This window comes from Salvia splendens, chromosome 11 (genome assembly GCF_004379255.2).
Source record: "Salvia splendens isolate huo1 chromosome 11, SspV2, whole genome shotgun sequence".
NCBI classification, from domain to species: Eukaryota; Viridiplantae; Streptophyta; class Magnoliopsida; order Lamiales; family Lamiaceae; genus Salvia; species Salvia splendens.
Window position 1 is genome coordinate 7139570 of NC_056042.1, and position 24564 is coordinate 7164133.

Genomic DNA, 24564 nt, shown 5'->3' on the forward strand with positions numbered 1-24564 from the left:
ATATATTTATTATTTAGTCTTTTTTTCAAATGTAAAATTTGAAAATAAATATTCAAATTACAAATTTTCAAAAATCATGCCTAGCATATCAAGAGACTCTCGTGGTTTATTCATCGAGGACTGGGCATCAACAATTGTCAGACCTGCTCAAATGCAAGTCACGAAAGTCCTTCACAACTCCGTAGCAAAATTTCTTGTTCATAGTTATTTTGAACACTAAACCATTGGTAATCTTCCTCGAGTTTAATTTTTTATTTCAATTAAGATGGCCTAATCAATTGTAAATAACATGAGTTTTAATGGTCAATTGATAATGTAAAAGATAAGAGAAAAAAGGATTCATGTTTAGGATGACGTGTAGGGTTAATATTTGTTTTAAAATGTCCATAATTAGATGGTTTAATTTTGGTGGACGACCCAAAATGGTAAATTCGTCTATTTTTCTGGACGACGATAGTATAAATTTTGATTTAGTATTATTACTAACAAAATAGTAAAAACATTAAATGTATATTGTTTGTATTAATACAATTATTGCATGTTTGATTTTTGATTTTGTAAGATGTTGACAAAGTAAAATAAATGATTAACTAATGAAAGACTTTCCAAACGGGAAAATATGCCACTCCAAGTTGCTCAATAAACTTGCATATTTCTACACCTATCAAAAACACATTTCAAGTTGCTCAATAGACTTCGGGGGATGATTCGTCGGCGAAGTAGTTTTTAAGTGTGTAATTTTAAATTTCTAATATTTTAAATTATGTCTTTTTTATTTATTTTTTAGATTTTAATTATGTATTTTTTAATTATGTGTTTTTTTAGGATTTTAAATTGTAATTTTATTTTATTTAATGAAGTGTGTTTTTATTAATTGAATTTGTTGGAAATAAAAATAAAAAATGAAATTGAATGAATAGTTAAGGGATGCGATGGCTAAGAGACGGTTAAGAGATGGAGGGATGCATGTGTTGTCTCTTAGTTAATAGATGAGTTGAAAAGTACAGTGGGGCCATGAATAGTGAAGAGATGAGACGGTTAAGAGACGGATAAGAGATAGAGATGCAGATCACCTTATAACCTTTCCCTATATATTTCAATTTTTTTTAATAGATTTTGGATGGTGATGCGACATAATCATGGCCATCAATCTCATAAATTGGGTGGACAAAAATGGTAGGATGTTATTTTTTTAAAATGTGATATTTTTGAAGTCACATAAAATGTATAATTGGTAAAATAAGAGAAAACATTATTTTTTTTAAATAGCATAATGGATGAATGATAAAGTATATGAAAATGAAAAATGATTTTTATAAATGAAAATATTTTACATAATAGTGAAAGTAAAATTAATAGTATAAGTAAGAAGAAAATTTTAACCATATCTATAATAACGAAATTCCATCACAACTATAAAATCTAGCATTTGTGACACAGTGAGCAGAAGCCAAAAATGGAACCCTCACCGGACCACCTACACCACCACCACGAGGCGCACTCATCCGTCTGCGCCAAGTGCGGTGGACCCGCCGCCTTCCCCACCCCTCCGCCCCCCTCCGACACCCCTTCCTACATCCCCATCCGTTTCCCCGCCGTCAACCTCCCCCCCTCCCCCACCAACACCAGAGAAACCATCTTGCGCACCCCCGTCCCCCACGCCGAGAAGGTCCAACCCATCACTCTCCCCCACCAATTCACCGCCCCCTCCAAGCGAATCCGCTCCCCCGACGACCTCTCCACCTTCCACTCCTCCCCCTCCTTCCGCAACTTCCTCGGCTTCGTCGTCTCCCTCTCCGAATCCACCAAATCTCGCAAACTCTCCGATCCCTGCCACGTCTCCCCCGCCGTTGAAACCCTAGTCTCGATTCTCCAGAAACTGACTGACTTTGTCGACGAAATCCCTCCCGCGCCGCAGACTGCTCGCTACGGAAACGTCTCCTACCGCGTGTGGCACGAGCGGATGAGCGCCGAGGCTGAGGCGTTTATGCTCATGTTTCTGCCGCTTCAGCTTCGCGACGCTACCGTGGAAATTGTGCCGTATTTTACCGATGGATTTGGCAATGCGATGCGAATCGATTATGGTAGGAAACATGTTTCTTTGATTCTGGATTGGTACTTTTTTCTCAGTATATTTGATTGATGCCGTTATTCATCAAGAGTTTATTTTACTGAAATTCATGCCATGGTCTTGCACTTCTAAACTGTACCTCTTAAGGTTTTTTTATCTCTCTGTCACTGTATTAGTTTTTGTATCACAGCGATTATTTGTGCAATAAGTAGTAGTGGAGTATAAAATTGGGATTCATAAGTATTTGATGCCTTTTGTGAAAGTAAGAGAAAATCCAATAGTGTTCGGGGTGAATTGTGATAGTTATTCTTCCAACATTTCCTTTATTCTGATAAGTATCAGACTGGGAAAAAGAGAAGCATTGTGCATGCTATACATTATTAATTAAAGGTATAGTTTTGTTTATAAGTTAGATATTTTGAATACCTTTAGCTTGTTTGATATTTTGTTGAATTTGTATGTTGAGTAAGTGTTCGAAGATGCAGCTAGGCACATCTCAATACTAAATTATACTCCGTTATAAGTCCAAATTTTATGATCTCCAGTATCACAAAATGATTTCATACATATGCATATGCATATGCACAGATATTGTTTATAGTTTTCGGTCTTCAAGGGAATTGATTCTGAAATTTGTAGCAGGCGCATACTCACACTTTAAACCTCTTTTTAATGGAAAACTGATGTTTCATATGGACAAAATCAGAATATTTGGATTTTTGTTATTAGAACCCGATACATATGTACAAGTCTGATTTGTATGTTTGTTAGTGAGATATATTATGCACTGATGTGAACTTGATAGTAAATTTATTTGTTTATTTTAGTAGAATTTGTGTTTGCTTTATCCAGTTATCTGTTGCAATGCTAAAACTAATGATGGGATCTTCTAACCATGGTCCTCTTTTACATAGGAACTGGCCATGAGACAAATTTTGCAGCATGGTTGTATTGCTTGGCAAAACTAGGTGTTGTGTCAGAAGAGGATTATCAAGCCTTGGTGTCAAGAGTATTCTTCAAATACATGGAGTTAATGAGAAAATTACAAATCACTTATAGCTTAGAGCCTGCAGGATCCCATGGTGTGTGGGGACTTGATGACTACCATTTCTTGCCATACATATTTGGGTCATCTCAATTGATTGATCACAAGTATATGAAGCCAAAGTCCATTCATAATGATGATATATTAGAGAACTTCTGTAATGAATACTTGTACCTCTCCTGTATTGTTTTTGTGAAGAAGGTGAAAAAGGGGTTGTTTGCTGAGCATTCACCTATGTTGGATGACATTAGCGGTGTTCCTAATTGGAAGAAGGTGAACGGTGGGCTGCTAAAGATGTATAAAGTAGAAGTTCTGGAGAAGGTTCCTATTATGCAGCACTTTCTCTTTGGTTCAATTATCAAATGGTATGTGGTATTTGACTCTTTAGCTTCTTTTACAGTTCGATATATTGCATTAGTACTTTGGGTTACATTTTTGTTCAGTTGTTCTCATCTTATTTACTTTTCATTAGCTCTTATTTTGAAAACTATCCAGTGAAGCTAAGATATGGAATACCTAATACTATTTATCTTGAATATGGAATGGACAAATACATACTGTTTTGGATATTGCTGACTTGGCTGACTTGGATGTTTGGTTTAGATGTAACTTCCCTACCCTAAATTCCCAGGATAAAATTTGTGCTCTAATCCTTTTATAGGGTAAGCTTATAGCCGCAGATATGAAAATGTCTTCTAGTATGTGACAAGAAATGCCAGAAATGATATCACCTTGTATGTGTTGCATAACATTGTTGTATGATTGGTAAAATCACTAATTTCATGAATTAGGTATGCAATGCAGGGTGAATAATTTATACCTATTTACATTAGGGGAAGTGTATTTGCATCAAGTTTCACAGTACATCAGCTGTACCTTCTATTTCCCTTAATCGTCATAGTTATAAAAGGCAAAGGCTCCTGGAGCCTCAAGTGCAACACTCTAAGAGAAGATGCAAGAGGAACATAAAAAAAACTATTCGAACAACTTTAGGTACTATTCGGTTAGAGAATGAATTAATGTAATTTATTAATGCATATTTGTGCTGCATGGTTTTCCTGGCTTTGTAGTTTAAACCAGAATCATATGAATTGTCTGCCAAAGGAAAATTTATCCTTACAAACTCTTCAATTCCATCACCTATAATTTGCAATGGTATGTTTATCTTATACCCAAAGTTATCATGGACACATTTCTTTGAACGAATCAGAAAGCAGATGATTCTTTTTCATCAGTTATTTGATGTTCTACTCTGTTCTGAAATTTTTACTAGCTTATTGTTTAGTATAATTGATTAACTACATTGGTGCTGGTGGGCATGTAACTGCAATCAAGAGCCCTTATTGTGATTGTTTTTGCTTTGCCTAATGATTATGACTAGTGTATGATAAAAATCTCACTCTATGAAGTTGAAAATATACATCCTGGTAGCTGAAGACATTTGACTCAACGACATTTTTCATTATTCAAACAATTGGTATTGTTGATTCACTGTCGTTTTCATTTCTGCAGGCCGGAATGAGAGATGGAAAATGCAAATTGTTTCTGAATTAAGTTCTGGAGGGTCCTTATCTGATGCACACAGAGTCCAATTTATTGTCTCCTGTTATTGCATTTTGTGGATATATTGCATCCTGTTGAAACTTTTGCCGCTACTCAATGTTGCAGAATCATACTATTCTCCTTAGTACAACAGTGAGTCGTATTCTGCGGCTCCAGGTTTATGTTTCAAAGCTTTGATGCTACTGCAACATCATAATCGTATCGTCTGTACTCCCTTATGAAATGCTGGCCGTCGCATATGCCACAACTCTACACTTTTATAGCTACCCAATGTTCTTGTAGTTATTGGGAGTATTGTATCTATTTTCGTTATTTCTACTTTCTTGAGATTAAGGTTTCCTGGACAATGCTGACCATATGTCGAAATAGGATCTGATCTGATGAGATATAGTAGTTTTATTGCTAGAAATTAGCTAGGACTCTTTGCCATGAACTTGAAATGAAACAGCAGATAAGCCAGAATCCTTGATGAACATGTTCAAATAAATGGTTGATCTTTATTATGGTACATGCTTAGGTAGGCATAAGAAAAGTGGAAGTATGTAATACAGTATATAATAAGCAGGATGGAAAATTGTTTGCTTCACCAATACAATTTCGAAACGAAACAAGAGTAGTCTACAAACAATAGAAAAGATTAGGAAAGAAGCCCTTTCATCATTTCCAGTTGTTAGCAACAATATCAGCAAGATCAACCACCCTCTGTGAGTATCCCCATTCATTGTCATACCAAGCAATCACCTTCACCATGTCATCTCCCATGACCATGGTGAGCGACGAATCCACGGTGGAGGAGACGTCGCTGCAGCGGAAGTCGACTGAGACGAGAGGCTCGTCGCACACGGACAAGATGCCGCTGAGCTCATTGCTGGCGGACGCCCTGAAAGCCTCATTCACTTCCTCAGCAAAGGTCTTCTTCTCAACCTGCACCACGAGGTCCACCACGGAGACGTTAGGTGTTGGGACACGGAGAGCAATGCCGTTGAGCTTGCCCTTGAGCTGGGGGAGCACAAGCGCAACGGCCTTGGCTGCACCGGTGGATGTTGGCACGATGTTGAGCGCTGCCGCTCTCGCGCGCCTCAGGTCACGGTGGCTAGCGTCGAGCAGCCTCTGGTCTCCGGTGTAGGAGTGGGTGGTGGTCATAGTTCCCTTGATGATACCTACATTTCATCAACCAACCAACAAACCAACATCATCACTTGTTTTTGGCAATTGCCTTGACTCAACCCAAAACCAAAGAGGTAAAAAGAACTCACCGAACTTTTGGTCAAGGACTTTGACGAATGGGGCGAGGCAGTTGGTGGTGCAGGAGGCGTTGCTGATGATGGTGTCGGTGTGGCTGTAGTCGTCGGCGTTGACACCAACCACATAGGTCGGGATGTCACCCTTGCCGGGAGCGGTGATGAGCACCTTCTTCGCGCCCGCCTGGATGTGCTTCCCGGCGCCATCTCTGTCCACGAACACTCCCGTTCCCTCGATCACAAGATCAATGCCCAACTCCCTATAACGCAAAGAGTCAAACCACATCCCACATAGAAGAATAAGTAAAGTTGCAAGCAATATATAAGGGCTACCCCAACTGTATTAGTATCAGACTTTTTTGGAAGTGTCTAAAAAGAAAACCATGAGGCACTGCCTAAAACAGACAATATCATACTAATGTGTACTTCAGATAGAAGAAACGAAAGGGGAATTATTACCCCCACGGGAGGTTAGAAGGGTTGCGGTTGGAGACGACTTTGATGACCTTGCCATCAACGGAGATACCGTCGGTGCCAACAGGCTTGACGTCGGCATCAAAGATGCCGAGCGTGGAGTCGTATTTGAGGAGGTGGGAAGCCTGCTTGACGCCGCCGGTGTCGTTGATGGCAATGACGTCGAGAGGGGAGTCCTTCCTCCCATGCCAACACCTCAAGAAGTTCCTCCCAATCCGACCGAAACCATTGATAGCCACTTTAAGCTTGGCCTCCACCACTCCCCTCTTGTTGCCACCACCAACCTTTATTTCCATAAAATCTCACACATTATAATAAAAACAGAGCATTAAGTAAAAGGGAAGATTAATGAGAGGCACTGACAACGGAGGTTTGGAAAGCGATGACGGAGAGGAAGTCGTCGTTGGAGCGCTTGGGGAAGGGGAGAGAGGCGGAGGAGCTGCGGAGGCCGGAGAAGTCGGAGAAGCCTTTGCTGCAGCCAACCTGCAGAGATGAAAGAGCAGCAGAAGCCATGATTGATTGCAGCAGCAACACCAGTTGAGGTGGAAGTTTAAGTAGTGGATATATAGATGAGATATGGTAAGCTGTTTATGGATCAGATTTTTGATGGTATGTTAGCCTCTCGTCTCATTGTATGGCTGAGCTTCTCTATTATTGTCTCACTCTCCTATGTCTCTGTGTTGTGTCATTTAATCTTACTTTTTTTCCTTTGTCGTCACTAAATTAAATTTAGATTCTAACTATTCAATTTTAGGACTTACTTTTGTTATGCTTTCATTCTAATTAAATTCTGATTGCGATTAATAAATTTGAGTTGATGAACTAACTATAGTGGATTTAAATAGTGGTTTCGAATCCTCTATGGTAACAATCTTTTTTAAAAAAAAGGTATGAGAGTATTGTGCATTTGGTGCGCACAAATGAGTTCAATTCTTGCCTTTGCTATAATGAAATTATTATTGAGAATTAATAAGTTTTAATTGAAATTTAATGAACACAAATAGAAAAATAAATCATGTAGCTAATCACTGAAAAATAAACCCTCCATTAACGTTTTACAGATGGGAAGAGTATCTATTGTTGGGCTTATTAAGGCCCAAACTTGATTATATTAATAAGTGGAGATCAGACTCTCAGCTACGAAACTATTCGGTATATTAAGGCCTATTTTACTTATAGGCCCAACGACGAATGGGAAACTACCAAACTTTTCTACTAAATCATCAAATTTTGTAAATTATTATTTTCATTTTTTGTGTGTTTTATGTAGTGGTACTCCGTATTTTTTGTATAGTGATTTTTTAGTACTTTTTGCATAGGTTACCAAACTCTTTCTACATAATATTAATTTAATTTTCTTTTTTACCTTATTTGAAGGAAATAGCCGAGCTGGTGGACGGTAGGAGTACACATTTTATACTAGTAGTACAAAATGATGAAAAAGATATCACGATATTATTATGAAAGAAAAATTGAAAATTGAACCAAGCTTAATATGGTTAGATAAAGATCATTCACAATATTCCTTCGGACTGCGAATATCCGCATTATATTCTTTTAAAATATTCTTATCTCCAAATTCGATTTTCAAGAAATTTCCATCATTTTTGGATGCTAAGAATGTACTTTCCACTCTCTTTCCGAATCTAATTTATATTCAAAACAGTTATTAGCTTCAAAACCACGTGCAATACGTGTAACAAAGCTATATTATAACAACCATATATAATAATTTTATTAAACAAATTTTAATGTAAAGTTTTTTAAGTTATAGTACTAAATTCCACGTCATCTGCGTGTAGCTGCACCACATATATTCAAAGTATTTCGGAAACCTTCAAATTTTACTAATACTGTTGCTTATATACTAGAGTACAAACGTGCGAATTGTTTGAAATTTATTCTCTTCAGAACGCGTTGAAGAACATATAAACTTTAACAGCGCATTCAACTCTCGACTGCGTGCCTTGGGCTGTCATTCAAATTGACTGCCCATTTCCTAAATTTCTTCAAACCCTCCAACAAAAATCAGGTAATGTACCGACCTTTTGCAGATTTCGCCATTAATTAGCTGTTTCCTGCTGCATTTTGTTGTTGATGTTGTTGTCCCCTGTTTTATTGGAGGTAGGGCTGTTTAATTTGATTCAAACACATTTCGTTAACCCCCAATTGTTTCTTTCTTTCTATTTTTTAGGGCTATAAACCTTCAAGATTCTTCTTTTCCCCCTTTTCTAAATCTGTGAAGTAGTATTTGTAACAAAATGATGGGTTCCTTGTACGGAATCTTACAAAGGCCGCTTTTTGCGGCGTCTGCTTTCGCAATTGCCTCTGTCTCCACCGATTGCTATGACAAATTGCGGCCGTCTAAATCGTCAGACGCTTCTTCTCCCTTGGAACAATCGAACCCTTCATGCTCTTCCTTAGATGATCCAACCTCATTGTGGGTGTCGAAAATTCCTATTTCTAAGCTATCCCAACTGTCGTTTGTAGCCGGAATTCGAGTCCCCGTTCCTAATTTACACATACCAATCCCCTCTGGTAATGTTAATGCTAATTATTCTTTGGTGGCATCGTCCCCGGCCTTACTCAACTCATACCAGTCAGCCGATTTGGCAAACTCGGCCAAGCCGGCTGCCTACACGTATAGGGCCCCGGCATTGCCATCGGACTTTTTATATCGATGGCATTTGCCTGATCCTAGGGCAATCGATGTATCGGGAGGGTCGGATTGTTCGCCTGCAAAGTCTAGGACGGTGGTGGTGCTGCTAGGATGGTTAGGTGCTAAGCAGAGGCACCTCAAGAGATACGCTGATTGGTATACGTCGCGGGGGTTTCATGCCATTACGTTTACGTTTCCCATGTCGGAGCTGATTAGGTACCAAGCTGGGGGGAAGGTGGAGAAGGATGTGGAGTTGCTGGTGAACCATCTTGCTGATTGGTTGGATGAGGAGCCTGGCAAGAATTTGGTGTTTCACACGTTTAGTAACACGGGATGGCTCACGTAAGTGGGTGGTTGTACGATTCGATATCCATCGATTTTGTGTGAAACAAGTGTCTTGATTGATGTATATTGCCCTCTTCTTGTAGATATGGTGTCATTTTGGAGAAGTTTCAGAGTAAGGATGTTGATCTGGCTGGGAGGATCAGAGGTTGTGTTGTGGATTCAGCTCCCGTTGCAGTCCCCGATCCACAGGTAGAATTAGTTAGCATTTTCGGGACATATTATAGACTTCCATTGATGTCTCTTTCCTTGTTAACACATATTAATTGTATTTGTAGGTTTTTGCTTCTGGATTTTCTGCTGCTTTTCTGAAGAAGAATAGTGTTGCAGCAAAGGGTTCCGTTATTGAACCGAAGACAGAGGTAACAATCGGAACCAGAACCTCGTTCGAGGTCAAACCAGGCATGACTGAGGCAGCTCTGCTTCTACTTCTCGAGAAGGTCTTTGGAGTAGTTCTAAATCACCCTTCCATAAACTGGTATTGTTAGCTTCACCTTTGTTTTCATTTTCATCTCATACGTTTGTTTATTCGACTTACTTAGATTTATGTTTTTTGTGAAAATGCAGGAGGCTTTCAGATGTGATGAGCCTGCTAACATCGGAGCAGCCAAGGTGTCCGCAGCTGTACATCTACAGCTCGGCTGACAAGGTGATCCCTGCAGGGTCTGTGGAGTCGTTTATCGAGAATCAACGGAGGAATGGGCACGAGGTTAGAGCGTGCAACTTCATCTCGACGCCCCATGTTGATCATTTTCGGAATCAACCTGAACTCTATTCTTCTCAGCTCACTCAATTTATGGAGGATTGTGTGCTCACCACCTGCAAACCTCCTCCTTAAATACACTTTTATTCACTTGATTCTTTCTTGCATTTAAAAATCAAACCATACATATTCCATGTTTTCTTCTTTGACAATTGTAAGTATATACATTTTGTTGTTATAGGAGACACTGTTAGTAGCTTAACAGATGCAAACTCCGAAAGTGCATTTTCTAATTTTTTTTTTTCTTGCACTGTAATAATATCACTCATAAAGCTCCTTCAATAGAACACTAAGTTTCAGTAAAGATATAAAATTCTGGACTAAGTTTCGACCCATATTTCCAAGTCTCGATTAATGATACATCTGATTAATTAACGGCAACAAAAATCAAAGTCTAGACTAACTACACAACTGCCTGAAATTAAAGAATATGAAAAAGACAAAATTTAAACTAAGACTTGGGTGGGGTGCGCCTGGCCATGGCAGTAGTGCAACACCAAGGCGACGCTTGAGAGCACCAGCAGCAAGCTGCCGTTACGGACTCTCCCCTCAAAAAATAAATTTAATATCGTGTGAGTCAATGACTCACATATCAGATATTAAACTGATAAGAACAGATACTACACTTGATCTTAGCCAAAAGGCCGAGAAAGGTATGCTTAATCAATGTTTCAGATTTTTGTTTTATTGGAATGTATCTGCTTAATCCATTTTTAAGTTTTCGATGTGGGACAAATTACAAACAGTTAGGCTGCCCATTTAAACTGGAGACCTATTCTCTTCGAATTAAATCCTTATTAATTACTAACACTAGATCTGCAAAAACTTGATAATTAAAAATGCAAGACTCCTTTCACCGGTGAAGTTTGTGTTGCTATGATATGTTGAGTTGTGGCTTACTATTTGTGTGAGGTGGTGCGTATCCCTATTATACTTGTGCTATAGCCATAACAGTAGCTGTTTAATCGGGTTTTTTCTTCTTTTGTTCTAAACTAGAACTTAGGTTCCTTATTTGTTCTAGACTTTTTTTTGTTCCAGATTTGGGAGAGACGCATGACCCTCATGCGTCTCATTTTAATGAGACGCATGACAGTCATGCGTCTTTCATAGAGACGCATGAGGGACATGCGTCGTTAATTTTTTAATTTTTTTCGGGCAAAGACGCATGAGGGTCATGCGTCACGGGCAAAGACGCATGATCATCATGCGTCGCTATTTTTGTTGCTTCGCTCCGGTTGTCAGTGGTTTTTATTGCTTTAATTTGTTGGTTTTGTTCAGTGATTTGACCACACATTTGACACCATAAATCATGTGATGGGCTAGGATGGTCCACCTCCCCTTATTTTATGTATTTGTCCAGTGATTTGACCACACATTTCACAATATAATAACGTGATAGGCTAGGATGGTCCACCACCCTTTATTTGTCGGATAGAAAATCAGCCCTCTAGGAGTTTACCTATCTTAGTGGACTAGCAATTATTGGTTCAGGTGTCATGTCACCCAACGTGCTTATCATCACCGCATTTGAAGTGCTTATTTCATTTATTGTTTGAACCAGGTCAGAAATAGCGACGCATGATGATCATGCGTCTTTGCCAGTGACGCATGACCCTCATGCGTCTTTGCCCGAAAAAAATTAAAAAATTAACGACGCATGTCCCTCATGCGTCTCTATGAAAGACGCATGACTGTCATGTGTCTCATTAAAAGGAGACGCATGAGGGTCATGCGTCTCTCCTAAATCCGGAACAAAAAAAAATGTCCAGAACAAATAAGGAACCTAAGTTCTAATTTAGAACAAAAGAAGAAAAAACCCCTGTTTAATCTGTCACATTTTTAAGGTAACATAGTCTATAATGAATGCACTGTATAGTGTAAGAATGTATTTATTTTCAACATACAAATATAAATATTGTTTAAAAACAAAACCCTTAGGCCATCCGCATCCGTGTCTCAATACCGTCTCTTAACCGTCTCATCCCTTCACTATTCATGGGCCCCACTGCACTTTTTACCTCATCGTCTCATTCCTTCACTATTCATGGGCTCCACTGCACTTTTTACCTCATCTCTTAACTAAGAGAAAACACCTGCATCCATCAATATCTTAACCATCTCATCCCGTAACTATTCATTTAATTTCATTTTTTTATTTTTATTTCCAACAAATCTATACATTTATAAAAGGGGAGTTTTGGGGGTATTTATGGAAATATATCATTTTAGTTAAAAATTAATACGATCAAAGATAAAAATGGCTGATTAAATGTAAAACGTGTGATTATGAGAATTCTAATAGTAACTAATAGTATATTTCTTTAATAAATGGAAGACAATGACCATTGGAATTAAATTTAATTCAATAAAACCTAATAATATGAGTAGTGATTGAACTTCTACATACATTTGGTTCAGATTAAAAAAGTTTTCATTGAGAACGGTTAAAATTTTCTATGTCATTTTATTACTCACTCTGTCCTGCTTAAGATGACACGTTTTCCTTTTAAATTTATCCCAACGAAGATGAAACATTTCCTTTTTTGGAAACTTTATCTCTCCAATTAATACACCCAACAACTTTTTTTCACTCCTATTAAAATATGCATCTTTCTTTCTCTCTCTATTTTAATACTTTCACCCACTTTTCATCTCTCCAATTAAACACTTTAACCAATAACTCCTAAAACTTTGTGCCTACCAAGGAATATGTCATCTTAGCCGGGACGAAGGGAGTACTACTTTAATTTATAATAAATTAAATTGGAATCACTAAGAGTCAATAGAGAAGAATATAAAAGAAATTAGAATGCCAAAAGCTACTAAATTTTTTATAAATACCAATTCTGTTAATTAAAATTGTAATGACCGTGGTGGAAAAAAAGTGCGGTGATTCTCATGTGTTGCTGCCTCAGACGTGCTATCGTCGTCATGAACTGAAGGTTTCACAGCGACAGTCCAGCAAATGCGTTGTTGGAGGAAGAAAGAAAATGAACATTACTCCTAAGAAGATTGAGAAGTTACCGGAAGTAACAGATGCAGCATGGAGGAGTTGCTGGAAATTGCAGGCAGTGAAATGTGGAGAAGAAGATGGAGGAGGATATTATTTTTAGCTCAGTTTATTTTATTTACATTTTTGTAATTTATTTTTGTTCAATTATTTGATGTTAAGAAATTACTTATCGGGGCCTTGGGGGTTTTGCTGTTTTAAGATTTTAGGTTTCTTTATCTTATTTCGCTCAATATTCAATTTTTTAATTTGGCAATATTTATTAAATTCTATTTATAATAAATTGTTTTGGCACAATCTATCCCTATATTTATGGATTAATTAGATTAAATATCATGTGTTATTTTAGTCCAGTAGTCAAACCAGCAACTATCATGTTGATTCTCACCATTGTTGTCTCTTTTAGTTGGAATATTACTCAATGCATTTCTTAATGGTGTGTTAAAAGAAGACATTTATATGAGACAGCCTTTTGGTTTTGAGCAAGGGGGGCCTCACCTGGTTTAAATTGAACAAAGCTATTTATGGGCTCAAACAAGCCTCCAGAGCTTGGTTCTTCACCATCCACTCAGTGCTTCTTTCCCTTGGATTCAATCAGTCTAGAGCAAATGCCTCAATGTTTATCAGAAAAACTGGTCTTGAAACTATGTATCTCTTGATTTATGTAGATGATATGCTCATCACATGTAACTGCCCTCATGCTATTAAGAAGGTCATTAATCAGCTCAATGCTCATTTCTCTCTCAAAGATCTTGGTGAAGTTAGTCTTTCTTGGTGTTGAAATCATCAAGACTGAGCATGGTCTTCATCCGTGTCAGTCATCTTACATCAGGGATCTATTGAAAAAGGCCAACATGACTGGTGCAAAGGGCTGCCCCACTCCTATGGTCTCTAGTTGTGAGCTCAGTAAAACCATTGGTTCCCCAGTATCTGATGCCAAATTCTACAGAAGTATTGTTGGAGCTCTCCAATATGCAGCCATCACTCAGCTTGACATAAACTATGCTGTAAACAAGGTGAGCCAATACATAGTTTCCCCACTTGATACTCACTGGAGAGCTGTCAAACGTATCTTGAGATATCTATCAGGTACTTTGGATTTTGGAATTCAAATTCTTCCATCAAATGGTCTTCTATCTGCCTTCTCTAATTCAGATTGGGCAGCAGACCTTGATGATAGGCGATCTACTACTGGCTTCTGCACTTATTTTGGCAGAAGCCTCATCTCTTGGTGTGTGAAGAAACAAACCGTTGTAGCTCGCTCTAGCACAAAGGTTGGGTACAGGAGCTTAGCTCATGCTGCAGCTGAGGTAGCTTGGCTACAGTCTACTCTTAGTGAATTAAAGTTATCTATTAAATCTGCTCTTGTAATATGGGTTGACAACTTAAGTGCCATAGCTCTGGCTTCTAACCCTGTTCTCCATGCAAGGACCAAGCATATTGTGCTTGACATTCATTTTGTAAGAGATAAAGTGCTCAACAAGGCTCTTGAACTCAGGCATGTTCCTACTCATGATCAAGTGGCTGATATCTTCACTAAGCCTCTGAGCCAATAGCCTTTCTTGAAGCTACGAACAGACTCGGTGTGGTTTCCTTAGCTTCCCTCAGGTTGAGGGGGGATGTTAGAAGTCTCAAGATCAACCAAGCCGATGACTTGATCAAGCGTGTTGAAGGAGATGGCTTGATCAAGCCATCGATCAACCAAGCCGATGACTTGATCAAGCGTGTTGAAGGAGATAGCTTCATCAAGCCATCGATCAAGCGTGTTGAAGGAGATGGCTTGATCAACCAAACCGATGGCTTGATCAACCAAGCCTTGTTGCATGAGAAAAGTGAAGATATGCATGTGAGGAATTCGCTTGAAAGTCGTACATGAGAAAAGACAAGGGACAGCTCACAGCAAGGTGTCATCGCACGAGCCAACACCTCACGAGCTCAGCTCGTGACTGTACCCATGCTCACAGTTAAGATGCGGGACCATGAATGTACTTGGAGAGACGTGGTGCTAAATGGATTAAAGAAGGAAGTAGATTAGCAGAGTTTGTTATGATTAACTTTGTAATCTTATTTTTAACTTGTACTAGATGGATTATGGTAGAGTTCTAGATGTTTCCTATGCCGCATATATGTAACGACACTTTGAGCATTTTGAATTAATTGAATGAAACAGTAGCTTGAGCTTTCCCATTCTCTTTGCAGCAATGTTTAATCTTGCTTTCTCCCTTGTGTATTCTTGTTTTTTTCACCTATCATGGCATTTCCAGCCGCCGTTTCGCCGATCTCCAAAGATTCAATCTTTACCCGCCGGAAAGTGATTGTATCATCGCCAGCGTGGAAGCAGATGGCAGCAGCGGCTGTGGCGTAAGAAATGGAGAGAGATGAGAGGAGAAGAAAAGAGGAAAGAGATAGAGAGAAGAGTCGGCGTCACTCGCCGGCGACGCGACTGTGCAGGCGGGGCGGCGAGGGAGAAAGAGACAACGAGCGAGAGAGATAGATGGATTTGGTTCATATGGAGGCCGAGAGGCACGACTGCAGTTTTGTGGCTTGCGGCGGCGGGGAGACTGATGTTTAGCGGGAAGCTGGTGTTCAGCCGTTCCACCGATTAGAGGGAGGAAATGAGGGAATCGCCGGCCATGGCAGCTGGCGGGTGAGGAAGGGGAGGCGGCTGGCGGGTGAGGAGGAGCGGCGAGTGTGGGGAAGGGAATCCGCTAAACACCCTACTCAATTAATTTAGGGTTTGAGGAATATTGGTTTATGTATGCTATTTGGGCTATTGTTTGGGCTTATAGTATGGATTGTGTAATTAAGATTTTAGTTTATAATTTTGTAAATGTGATATTCTCTTCAGTTGAATAGAGTTTAATTTGAGGGTTGGATTTTATTATTTATATTATAAAATTATAATTTAGGAGGAATAATTTATTGGTTTATGATATCATTAAGAAATATTCGTTTTATTTTTTTATGTTGTTTGATAGAGTTTCTAAAATAATAGATTAAAATAGATAATGCCAATATTATCATTTAAATAACTTTTATTTATTTAATTCCAATATTTATTTCAATACATGTTCTCCTCCATTACTGATCGAGCAATCCAGCCTCCAACGGCTAACCTCTATTACTCCTGCCGCTACTCCACTCTCTCCAGTCTCCAATCCTTCCATTACTTAGAGCATCCACTACGCGTCCCGCGCGCGGCTCGCGTTCCGTCCCGGAGGGACGGTTCCGCCGCGGGACACGTTGCAACGTTCGTCCCGTCCCGTAGCCCGTCCCCAGCCCGTCCCGTAGCCCGTATCCGCGAGACAAGGGACGCGCCGGCCCGTCACGCTCCCGGGCGACGTGGCGCACCCCCGATGCATGCGTGACGCCCACTCGCTGGCCCGCGAGTGGGCGTCGTCACGGATGACGCACTAAATCAATTTTTTTAAAAAAAATCGAATTTAAAAAAAATACTTTTTATTTATAAAAATTGTTTTTATATTTAAAAACAATTTTTACAAATAATTAAATACAAGAAATTCGTAATAGCCCACATATATTTGATGGGCTTGCGAATTTATGAAACTCATTTTTGGGTGCTTCTCTTTTATAGAGACAACCTTGAATGTTTTATGTTCCACTTTCGATGTGGGACAAAGTCATTCTTTGTTTCTTCTCTTTTATAGAGACAACCTTGAATGTTTTATGTTCCACTTTCGATGTGGGACAAAGTCATTCTTGGTTGCTTCTCTTTTATAGAGACAACCTTGAATGTTTTATGTTCCACTTTGGATGTGGGACAAAGTCATTCTTGGTTGCTTCTCTTTTATAGTGACAACCTTGAATGTTTTATGTTCCACTTTCAATGTGGGACAAAGTCATTCTTGGTTGCTTCTCTTTTATAGTGACAACCTTGAATGTTTTATGTTCCACTTTCGATGTGGGATAAAATCATTCTTGGTTGTTCTTCTTTTATAGAGACATCATTGAATGTTTTATGTTTCACTTTCGATGTGGGACAAAATCATTCTTGGTTGTTTCTCTTTTATAGAGACGTCCAAGAATGATTTTGTCCCACATCGAAAGTGAAACATAAAACATTCAAGGATGTCCATATAAAATTATATTTTAAATTATGTCATTTTTATTTTTTTAAGATTTTAATTATGTTTTTTTTAAAATTTTAAGTTGTATTTTTATTTTATGTTGTAATGTTGTTTTAATTTTAATGAATTGTGTTTGTTTAAATTGAATTGGGTTGGAAATAAAAAATAAAATGAAATTGAATGAATAGTAATTAAGGGACGGAGCGTTGCAGGTTCCGTCCTTTAGTTAAGGGATGGAGGAAAAAAAGGACAGTAGGGCCCTCAAATAGTGGTCAAATAGTAGTTAAGGGACGGTATAGAGACAGCGTAGTGGATGGTCTTACTTCACTTGAGCTTGACCTCACTCACTAGAGCAGTTTTGCACCATAGCCACATGTCCATAAGAGCATCCACAACCGTGCTCTTACCAGCGGCACGGTTGTGGGCCCGGGCGGTACTATTCATGCCTGCTCTCTGGCAAGAGCACAACACCCACAACTGTGCTCTTCCGCAAGGACGAGCACAATTAATTTAAAATTCAATTAAACAATAACATTTCCATAATATTAAAATTCATTTAAAAACCACAATAAATATTACAAATGACAATAAAATTAAACATTACATAATTAAAATCCTAAAAATTAAAAATTACATAATTAAAATCCTAAAAATTAAAAAAACCACTACTCGTTGCCGAATTTCGCCCACATGTGATTGATTAGGTCTTCTTGTAGTTGATTGTGGATTCGAGTATCGCGCATTGTGTGTCTTGTCTCGATCCTCTGGCCAACCGTCGTATGCTCGCCTCGGCGTGGGGGAGACCTCGCTGTTGAGCTTCCGGCTTCGTCCTCGTCGTAGAAGCTAGCCGCCCTCGGCCCTTCGTCGGCTATAATCATGTTGTGTAATATAATACACGTGAACATGATGTCGGCGATATTATTCACGTACCACAGCCGAGCCGGGGCCTTCACAATGTTGAATCGAGCTTGAAGGACCCCGAAGGCTCTTTCGACGTCCTTCCGCGCTGACTCTTGACGCTGCGCAAAAAGAACCCGTCTCGGGTCGTGCGGGTTGTGGAGCGTCTTCACGAACGTCGACCACCTTGGGTAGATACCATCGGCGAGATAGTAACCCATGCGGTATGTATTTCCGTTGATGGTGAAGTCGATTGTCGGTGCTACACCATTCATCACATCATTGAAGAGTGGTGAAGAATAGAGCACGTTCAAGTCGTTGTTGGATCCGGCAACGCCGAAATATGCATGCCAAATCCATAGGCGATAGTCGGCGACCGCCTCAAGGATAAGTGTTGGGCCGCTGCCTTTGTGACCGCTTAAGTGTTGCCCCCTCCAAGCAGTCGGGCAATTCTTCCACCTCCAATGCATGCAGTCAATGCTGCCAAGCATTCCGGGAAAGCCATGGACTGATTCGTGAAGACGAAGCAACCGTTGGCAATCATCGGTGGTGGGTGCCCGAAGGAATTCATCCCCAAAAGCAGAACGAACGCCCTCGCAAAAATTCTTTAAACAAAGGATTCCAGTGGACTCACCGATATGCAAATACTCATCGAAGACGTCGGCCGTTTGCCCAGTAGCGAGTTGTCGGATGGCACACGTACACTTCTGCAACGCCGTGATACTTTGCCGGCCGGCTGCATCTACACCTGTTTGAAAGTATTCAACACGTGCGGACAATGTGTTGACAATTCGCATGAACAAGCGCTTTGACATGCGAAAACGGCGCCTGAAGTAATCTGCCGGAAACCGCGGATGGTCGGCAAAGTAGTCGGCAACGAGCCTTTCGTGGGCTCCCTCCCGGTCACGATGGATGTAGCGGCGATTTGATCTAGTGCGTTGAGGAGGATGAGCGGGGGTATTCGCCGCGACATATGCTTCGTAAGCGGCACGATGTTGTTCGTAGTATTCTTGTTCTTCGCGCTCCGCTTCCGCCATGAGATGAGTGAAATCCATTTGATGTTTTGAGTGAATGTTGAATGTGTTGATAGTTTGTATAAGAATTATGAATGAGAGATGAATGAGAGATGAATTGATGTGATAAATGAGTGATGAATGTGTGTATTTATAGATGATTTTGGGGGAAAAAATCAAAAAAATTCAGAAAAAACGGCCATATTTTTGGGATTTGGAAAATATTTTTTTTTTATTTTTTAGCATTATTTATAATTAAATACCGATTTTTTTAAAAAAATAAAAAATATTTAAACACAACGGCTATGCCGTTGACGAATGGGAGCGCGCCACGTGTGCGTCCGCTGGCACGGACGTGCTCGATACATCGAGCAGCGCCGTACCAGCGGCGCGAGCGCAGCGGCGGCGGATGGCGTCCGTGCCAGCGGCGCGGACGGCGGTGGCGACGGACGCCACCGCTGCGCATGGTCTAACAATCTTCAACCTCAACTTTTCTCTTACAATCTCTCCTACTATCACTGCTTACTAATCCAAATCCCCATCTCTAATTGCAAGTTCCACCCTTAATCTCTCCTACTATAACAGCTTGATTGGATCAGGGAATTATAAGGCGCGGCCGTTTTGGATCGGGGAATTACGTAATTGAGAATTGAGAATTGCAACGACGGAATTGATAAGGGAAGAATTGAGCAGGGGTACCTAATTTGGGAAGAATTGATCATGGAACATTTGGGTGAAATTGAGGGAACGTGATTCGCCATGATTTTACTTAATTCATACAATTTGTTTCCAATGTCTGCACGCCGGCACTGGAATACTGATGGCATTTGCCGACTTATGACATAAGAGGGTAATTATGTAAACAAATAGGTTAGTCACGTTTTAAAATGAATACGTATAAATAATCAGACCTAGCAGCCCAGATAATTTATCTGTAATATTGGAGTTTATTATCTTAGGCTTTATCAGTCCTCGCCTTAATCACATGCTTTACAAATAAATTAATTATACTACAAAATGATCAATAATGCAAGATAAATAAACTAATCTAGAATTATCATAGCTGTCAAACTATGCCTTAAGAGCATTCGCAGCGGTGGCGGTTGGCGCCACCGCCGTCCGTGCCAGCGGCAAGGCGAAGGACCGCCACCGCTGCAACCGCGCCGCTGGCACGGCGCTGCTCGATGTATCGAGCACGTCCGTGCCAGCGGACGCACACGTGGCGGTCTCCCATTCGCCAACGGCATAGCCGTTGGTTTCAAATATTTTTTTATTTTTTTTAAAAAAATCGGATTTTTATTAAAAAAATCGATAAAAAATAAAAAAAAATTTCACTTCCCCAAAAAATTATATCCGTTTATAACCGTTTTTCCCCACTTTTAATTTTTTTTTATTTTTTTTACCCCAAAAATACACACTTTCATCTATAAATACCCCCAATTTCACTCCAAAAAATTCACACTTTCACTACACAATTCTCATCATCAATCTCTCATATCCATTTTCATCTTCCTCTCACACCCTACAACACCACTATGTCCGGTAACGACGACAACCCAAGCGGCTCTCACAGTTGGAACCCCGAATGGTTCGGTTCGCAACCGTTTCATAGTCCGGAAACGGAATATTCGGCCCCTCCTCTCACCCAAGATTCGGGCGTTTCGTAGTCTTCCTCGGGTTATATTAGCCAATAATTATGTAATTTTTAATTTTTAGGAGTTTAATTATGTAATTTTTAATTTTTAGTATTTTAATTATATAATTTTTAATTTTTAGGATTTTAATTATGTCTTTTTATTTTATTTGTAATTTGTTATTTTTATTGTGGTTTTTTTTAATGAATTTTAGTATTATGAAAATGTTTTTGTGTAATTGAATTTTATATTAATTGTGCTCGTCCTTGCGGAAGAGCACAGTTGTGGGTGTTGTGCTCTTGCCAGAGAGCAGGCATGAATAGTACCGCCCGGGTCCACAACCGTGCCGCTGGCAAGAGCACGGTTGTGGATGCTCTAATGTTTTAAATATCTACCTACATATACATAAAGGAGAGTTTTCTAAAAATTTACATAAATGCCATTGTAAAAACTTACATATTTTTAGTTTGACCACAAGTGTTCCGAACCCGCCTTCGGCGGAATCTGATTAATCCTGCTCGACCGGGCTTGTGGATTAATGTCTATACATATATAAAAGGGAAGTTTTCTAGAAACTTACATAAATGCCATTGTAATTAATTTAAATTTATATAGTGGTAATAACTTTAGATCTTTTTTTTCACACATTTTTTTTGTTTGACCACATGTGTTCCGAACCCGCCTTCGGCAGAATTGGATTAATCCTGCTCGACGGGCTTGCGGATTAATGCCAAAAGTCTCCCAGTGGGTGGTGGAGTTTGAACCCGTGACCTCAAGGTCATCACAGCTCTCCACGCTGCCAACTGCGCTTATTCTAATTAACCCATACTCTTTGATCATTAGTCACACATTTTCTTTTTGTCATTATCTTTATTGTTTTTACTCCACTTAAATCATAAATTAAAATTGTATAAAATCGTTTGTCGAATTTAAAATGTTTCATTTATTAGGAAGTAGTAAATTATTCATTTAGAATGAGACAAGATAAGTACATTTCTGTTTTTGTAAATCTTCATATTGCTTTGAATTATTATTTTCTATATATTAATTATATTTTGTATTATTATTTGAAATTCTTATGTTCCGTGCATAGCACGGGTGTTAATACTAGTATTGGAAAGGTGGTACTTTTTTTATTGATGCATCGAAATATTCTCCCAGTCATGTGGTGCTGTTTTCCCAATTAACCCACCTCACTCTCTCCCCCCCCCCCTTTGCGCATTCCATTATTCCTCAGCCCTAAAATTTGAATTCACCTAACCCTAGCAGCCGTGGTCGCCGACACTCCGGTATCTCGAAACACACCTAGACATCAAGCACCCCCGTGACGATTTTAGGCCGTCCGCAAAAAAACTATTATCAGTCTGCTGCTGCTACGGAGTACCAACAACCCTTCCTTTTGACCCAATCACAGGTACGTTGGTAACGAGATATATACAAGCCGCAAATTTGTCCGTTTACGAATGCCCATTTGCGTCGTTGCTCACGCGGTACACATAATTTCAGCTGAGCGGCCCGACTGCGTGGATTTGGGGATTACCGAATACAACTCCACCCTCAAAAACCGATTCCGTTCAACGAAGTTCACCTGATTAACCTGGGTAATAACCTCACGCTCATATGTTTGCTACTTTTTTTTGCATAAATTGTGTATAGAATTTTGTATCCCTAATTTATCATGGTGACTCCCTTTCACTTGCTCTCTTATTAAGAAGTCGTCTTCGAAATTAAATATTGCGCTACTAATTTGTTGTAGAAGTTACTTGTCAACTTACTTGCTCTTCGGTGTGAACTTAGAAGCAAAAGTTTCATTTTTTGGTTTCGTGTTAAAATACAACAGCAGGATGAGATCACCATCAGTTAAATTTGCTCTTATATACATGATGCTTGAAGACATCATGTATATATATCTGGTTGAGACGACCCTGCTCGTATGCCGTTACATGAAGGCCCGCACTAAACGCAGGAGACGTCGTACTCTCGAAATTGCGAGGCAATACAGTGTTTTGAACAAGGTTCCCTTGCAGATCGAACGCTTGAACAGGCTCATTCATGTCACAGATACAGATTGTATGGATGTGTGCTTCCATAAATATTTGTACCATCAACAACACAAAAAAATCAAGCTTGGTAGATATACGTCTATCATCCATCATCTTAGTTCCATCAAGTTGAGTAATTGTTCTAGTTGGCTAGAGATAGGTTTAAGGGGAGGGGGTAGATAAATGTCAATCATAGAATCAATGTTAACCATTCTATTTAAGCATCCAGTACCTCACTTTGATTTACACAAACAGATTCATGCTCCAAAAATTCCCTCGGCCAACATGATCCCCCCCACAAGCAGCCTATTTGTATTATGGTAATTGGTCGCCCGAGGCTGACGAGATCGTGTTAAACACGACCATCAGGCTGAAAGGAGCGACGAACTGAGTGCTCCATGACTTCCCCCATTGGTTTGTGATGACAGCGCAGCAGGAGGTGGCGGCGAAGATGTCTATCCAAGTAACTGAGTCAGAGATCAAGCAGGGACTTGATTTCATGAAACTTAGGTACGACATATTCAAGAGGTTGCAGGATGACGGAGCTTCGTGGGACGTCGGGGCGGCGTTTGTACGGGCTAGTGACGACCTCTGGGCAACAATACTCCAGGTATGTTATGGTACTTGTCCCTAAAATATTTATGAACAAACTGACCCCTTTCAACCATGACAGAGAACTCCTTTCGCCGGGGCATATTACCACCGTGATGACCCTTATTTCTCGAAGCTCGCTTGCTTGTTCGGGTTAGGCAAAGTGAAGAAGGAAGAGGATGTAGAAGTTGTACTCATATCTGACCGGACGGAGAAGGTATCCGCTGATGAGCCAAGTTGTTACGAGATTACTAGGTGTGACGCAGAGGTGACATCGCCGACTATTTTCCCACCACGTACGGTCTGCCGGAAGCTATTTCCGGAGGATGACGAACCCCCGACGAATCGCGAATCAACAAATGAAGTTGGCATTTGTTTCATTGACTTGGATGCCGATGGGCAGCTACGCACTAGGTTTGAGAAGGGTAGGGACTTGCCCACCGTACCCGACGGGAAGAAAGACAAGGGTGGCCCGTCAAGGGTCTCACCAAACACGAGCTCGTGTGCGTCGAACTCACCTAAGCAGCTTGGCCGTATATTTACAAAAAGCCAAGAGTGTAGATCGGGTAGAATGGATATTGCTCATGGGTGCCCAAGTGATTAGCTATGCGATGTTGGTATAATATATGTCGCTGATTTTGAAAATTTCTGTTTGGGACTTACCTTTTGCTACTAGTAGAAGCTTTAGTCATCATGTAGTAGTTAAAGCTTATTATGAATAGGTTTGGCAGTACCTATGTTATGGTGTGGTGTGTCCATATGTATTGTGAATAGGGTGTTTCGTGTAGTGAAGAGGGCAATTTTAAGTTGGCCTTTGTCATTTTGGTTATGACTAACATATATGATGGTAATGATATATCTCTCTCACTAGGCATATTAGGTACATTGTCCATTCAACACTACGGAATACCATAATATATTCTCTATTACTAGTGGAAAATATTACATACATTGAGTACACATATGTGTCTCCCTACCATCAAAACGATACCCCAAAATAAAAGCTACGTTCATAGACTACTAATATCCTAGAGTTCAATATGCATCATAATTATAAGCTTAATTAAACTTAGCATTGTACCCAAAAGATAGAGAGACCAGCTGCCATTCACGCCCCCTTGTCACTCTCCT

At 39.8% G+C, this 24564-nt stretch overlaps 4 protein-coding genes and 1 non-coding gene across 8 annotated transcripts; 3 read left to right on the plus strand and 2 right to left on the minus strand.

Annotated features, from left to right (window-relative positions):
• The first annotated feature begins 1449 nt into the window (after positions 1-1449).
• LOC121755760 (serine/threonine-protein phosphatase 2A activator-like) lies at positions 1450-5065 on the plus strand. Its single transcript, XM_042151134.1, has 3 exons — positions 1450-2084; positions 2986-3481; positions 4629-5065. Exons 1-3 carry the CDS (start codon positions 1457-1459, stop codon positions 4636-4638), a joined length of 1134 nt encoding a protein of 377 aa, XP_042007068.1. The 5' UTR covers positions 1450-1456; the 3' UTR covers positions 4639-5065.
• Positions 5066-5154: 89 nt separating this feature from the next.
• On the minus strand, positions 5155-6971 carry LOC121755759 (glyceraldehyde-3-phosphate dehydrogenase A, chloroplastic-like). The gene is made up of 4 exons (XM_042151133.1): positions 6758-6971; positions 6380-6678; positions 5936-6180; positions 5155-5839 (listed from the first exon to the last, which is right to left on the minus strand). Exons 1-4 carry the CDS (start codon positions 6905-6907, stop codon positions 5337-5339), a joined length of 1197 nt encoding a protein of 398 aa, XP_042007067.1. The 5' UTR covers positions 6908-6971; the 3' UTR covers positions 5155-5336.
• Positions 6972-8281: 1310 nt separating this feature from the next.
• On the plus strand, positions 8282-10398 carry LOC121756498 (transmembrane protein 53-A-like). Its single transcript, XM_042152052.1, has 5 exons — positions 8282-8426; positions 8589-9395; positions 9482-9587; positions 9674-9873; positions 9963-10398. The coding sequence occupies exons 2-5, from the start codon at positions 8656-8658 to the stop codon at positions 10231-10233; spliced, it is 1317 nt and encodes a 438-aa protein (XP_042007986.1). The 5' UTR covers positions 8282-8426; positions 8589-8655; the 3' UTR covers positions 10234-10398.
• A 222-nt stretch (positions 10399-10620) lies between these two features.
• On the minus strand, positions 10621-10815 carry LOC121756648. The gene has a single exon (XR_006041027.1). It is a non-coding gene; the product is annotated as a U2 spliceosomal RNA (small nuclear RNA).
• Positions 10816-22012: 11197 nt separating this feature from the next.
• LOC121755637 lies at positions 22013-24253 on the plus strand. 4 transcript variants are annotated; one of them, XM_042150962.1, is made up of 4 exons: positions 22013-22214; positions 22304-22401; positions 23271-23452; positions 23516-24253. In XM_042150962.1, exons 3-4 carry the CDS (start codon positions 23294-23296, stop codon positions 24035-24037), a joined length of 681 nt encoding a protein of 226 aa, XP_042006896.1. In that variant the 5' UTR covers positions 22013-22214; positions 22304-22401; positions 23271-23293; the 3' UTR covers positions 24038-24253. The 4 variants fall into 4 exon arrangements, with proteins under 4 accessions (XP_042006896.1, XP_042006893.1, XP_042006894.1 ...); XM_042150959.1 differs by lacking the exon at positions 22013-22214 and having other exon boundaries at positions 22305-22401; positions 22641-23452; XM_042150960.1 differs by lacking the exon at positions 22013-22214 and having other exon boundaries at positions 22305-22401; positions 22694-23452.
• The last annotated feature ends 311 nt before the right edge of the window (positions 24254-24564 follow it).

What these genes read in the sequence shown, in the direction of transcription:
- LOC121755760 (XM_042151134.1), top strand. Translation starts at nt 1,457, where the DNA reads ATGGAACCCTCACCGGACCACCTACACCACCACCACGAGGCGCACTCA. An exon ending in TGCGATGCGAATCGATTATG is followed by an intron (nt 2,085 to 2,985) that starts GTAGGAAACATG and finishes TCTTTTACATAG; the next exon opens with GAACTGGCCATGAGACAAAT.
- LOC121756498 (XM_042152052.1), top strand. Translation starts at nt 8,656, where the DNA reads ATGATGGGTTCCTTGTACGGAATCTTACAAAGGCCGCTTTTTGCGGCG. An exon ending in AGTAACACGGGATGGCTCAC is followed by an intron (nt 9,396 to 9,481) that starts GTAAGTGGGTGG and finishes CTCTTCTTGTAG; the next exon opens with ATATGGTGTCATTTTGGAGA. An exon ending in TTGCAGTCCCCGATCCACAG is followed by an intron (nt 9,588 to 9,673) that starts GTAGAATTAGTT and finishes TTGTATTTGTAG; the next exon opens with GTTTTTGCTTCTGGATTTTC.
- LOC121755637 (XM_042150959.1), top strand. Translation starts at nt 23,264, where the DNA reads ATGACAGCGCAGCAGGAGGTGGCGGCGAAGATGTCTATCCAAGTAACT. An exon ending in TCTGGGCAACAATACTCCAG is followed by an intron (nt 23,453 to 23,515) that starts GTATGTTATGGT and finishes CAACCATGACAG; the next exon opens with AGAACTCCTTTCGCCGGGGC.
- LOC121755759 (XM_042151133.1), bottom strand. Translation starts at nt 6,907, where the DNA reads ATGGCTTCTGCTGCTCTTTCATCTCTGCAGGTTGGCTGCAGCAAAGGC. An exon ending in CCTTCTAACCTCCCGTGGGG is followed by an intron (nt 6,181 to 6,379) that starts GTAATAATTCCC and finishes TTTGCGTTATAG; the next exon opens with GGAGTTGGGCATTGATCTTG. An exon ending in AGTCCTTGACCAAAAGTTCG is followed by an intron (nt 5,840 to 5,935) that starts GTGAGTTCTTTT and finishes GATGAAATGTAG; the next exon opens with GTATCATCAAGGGAACTATG.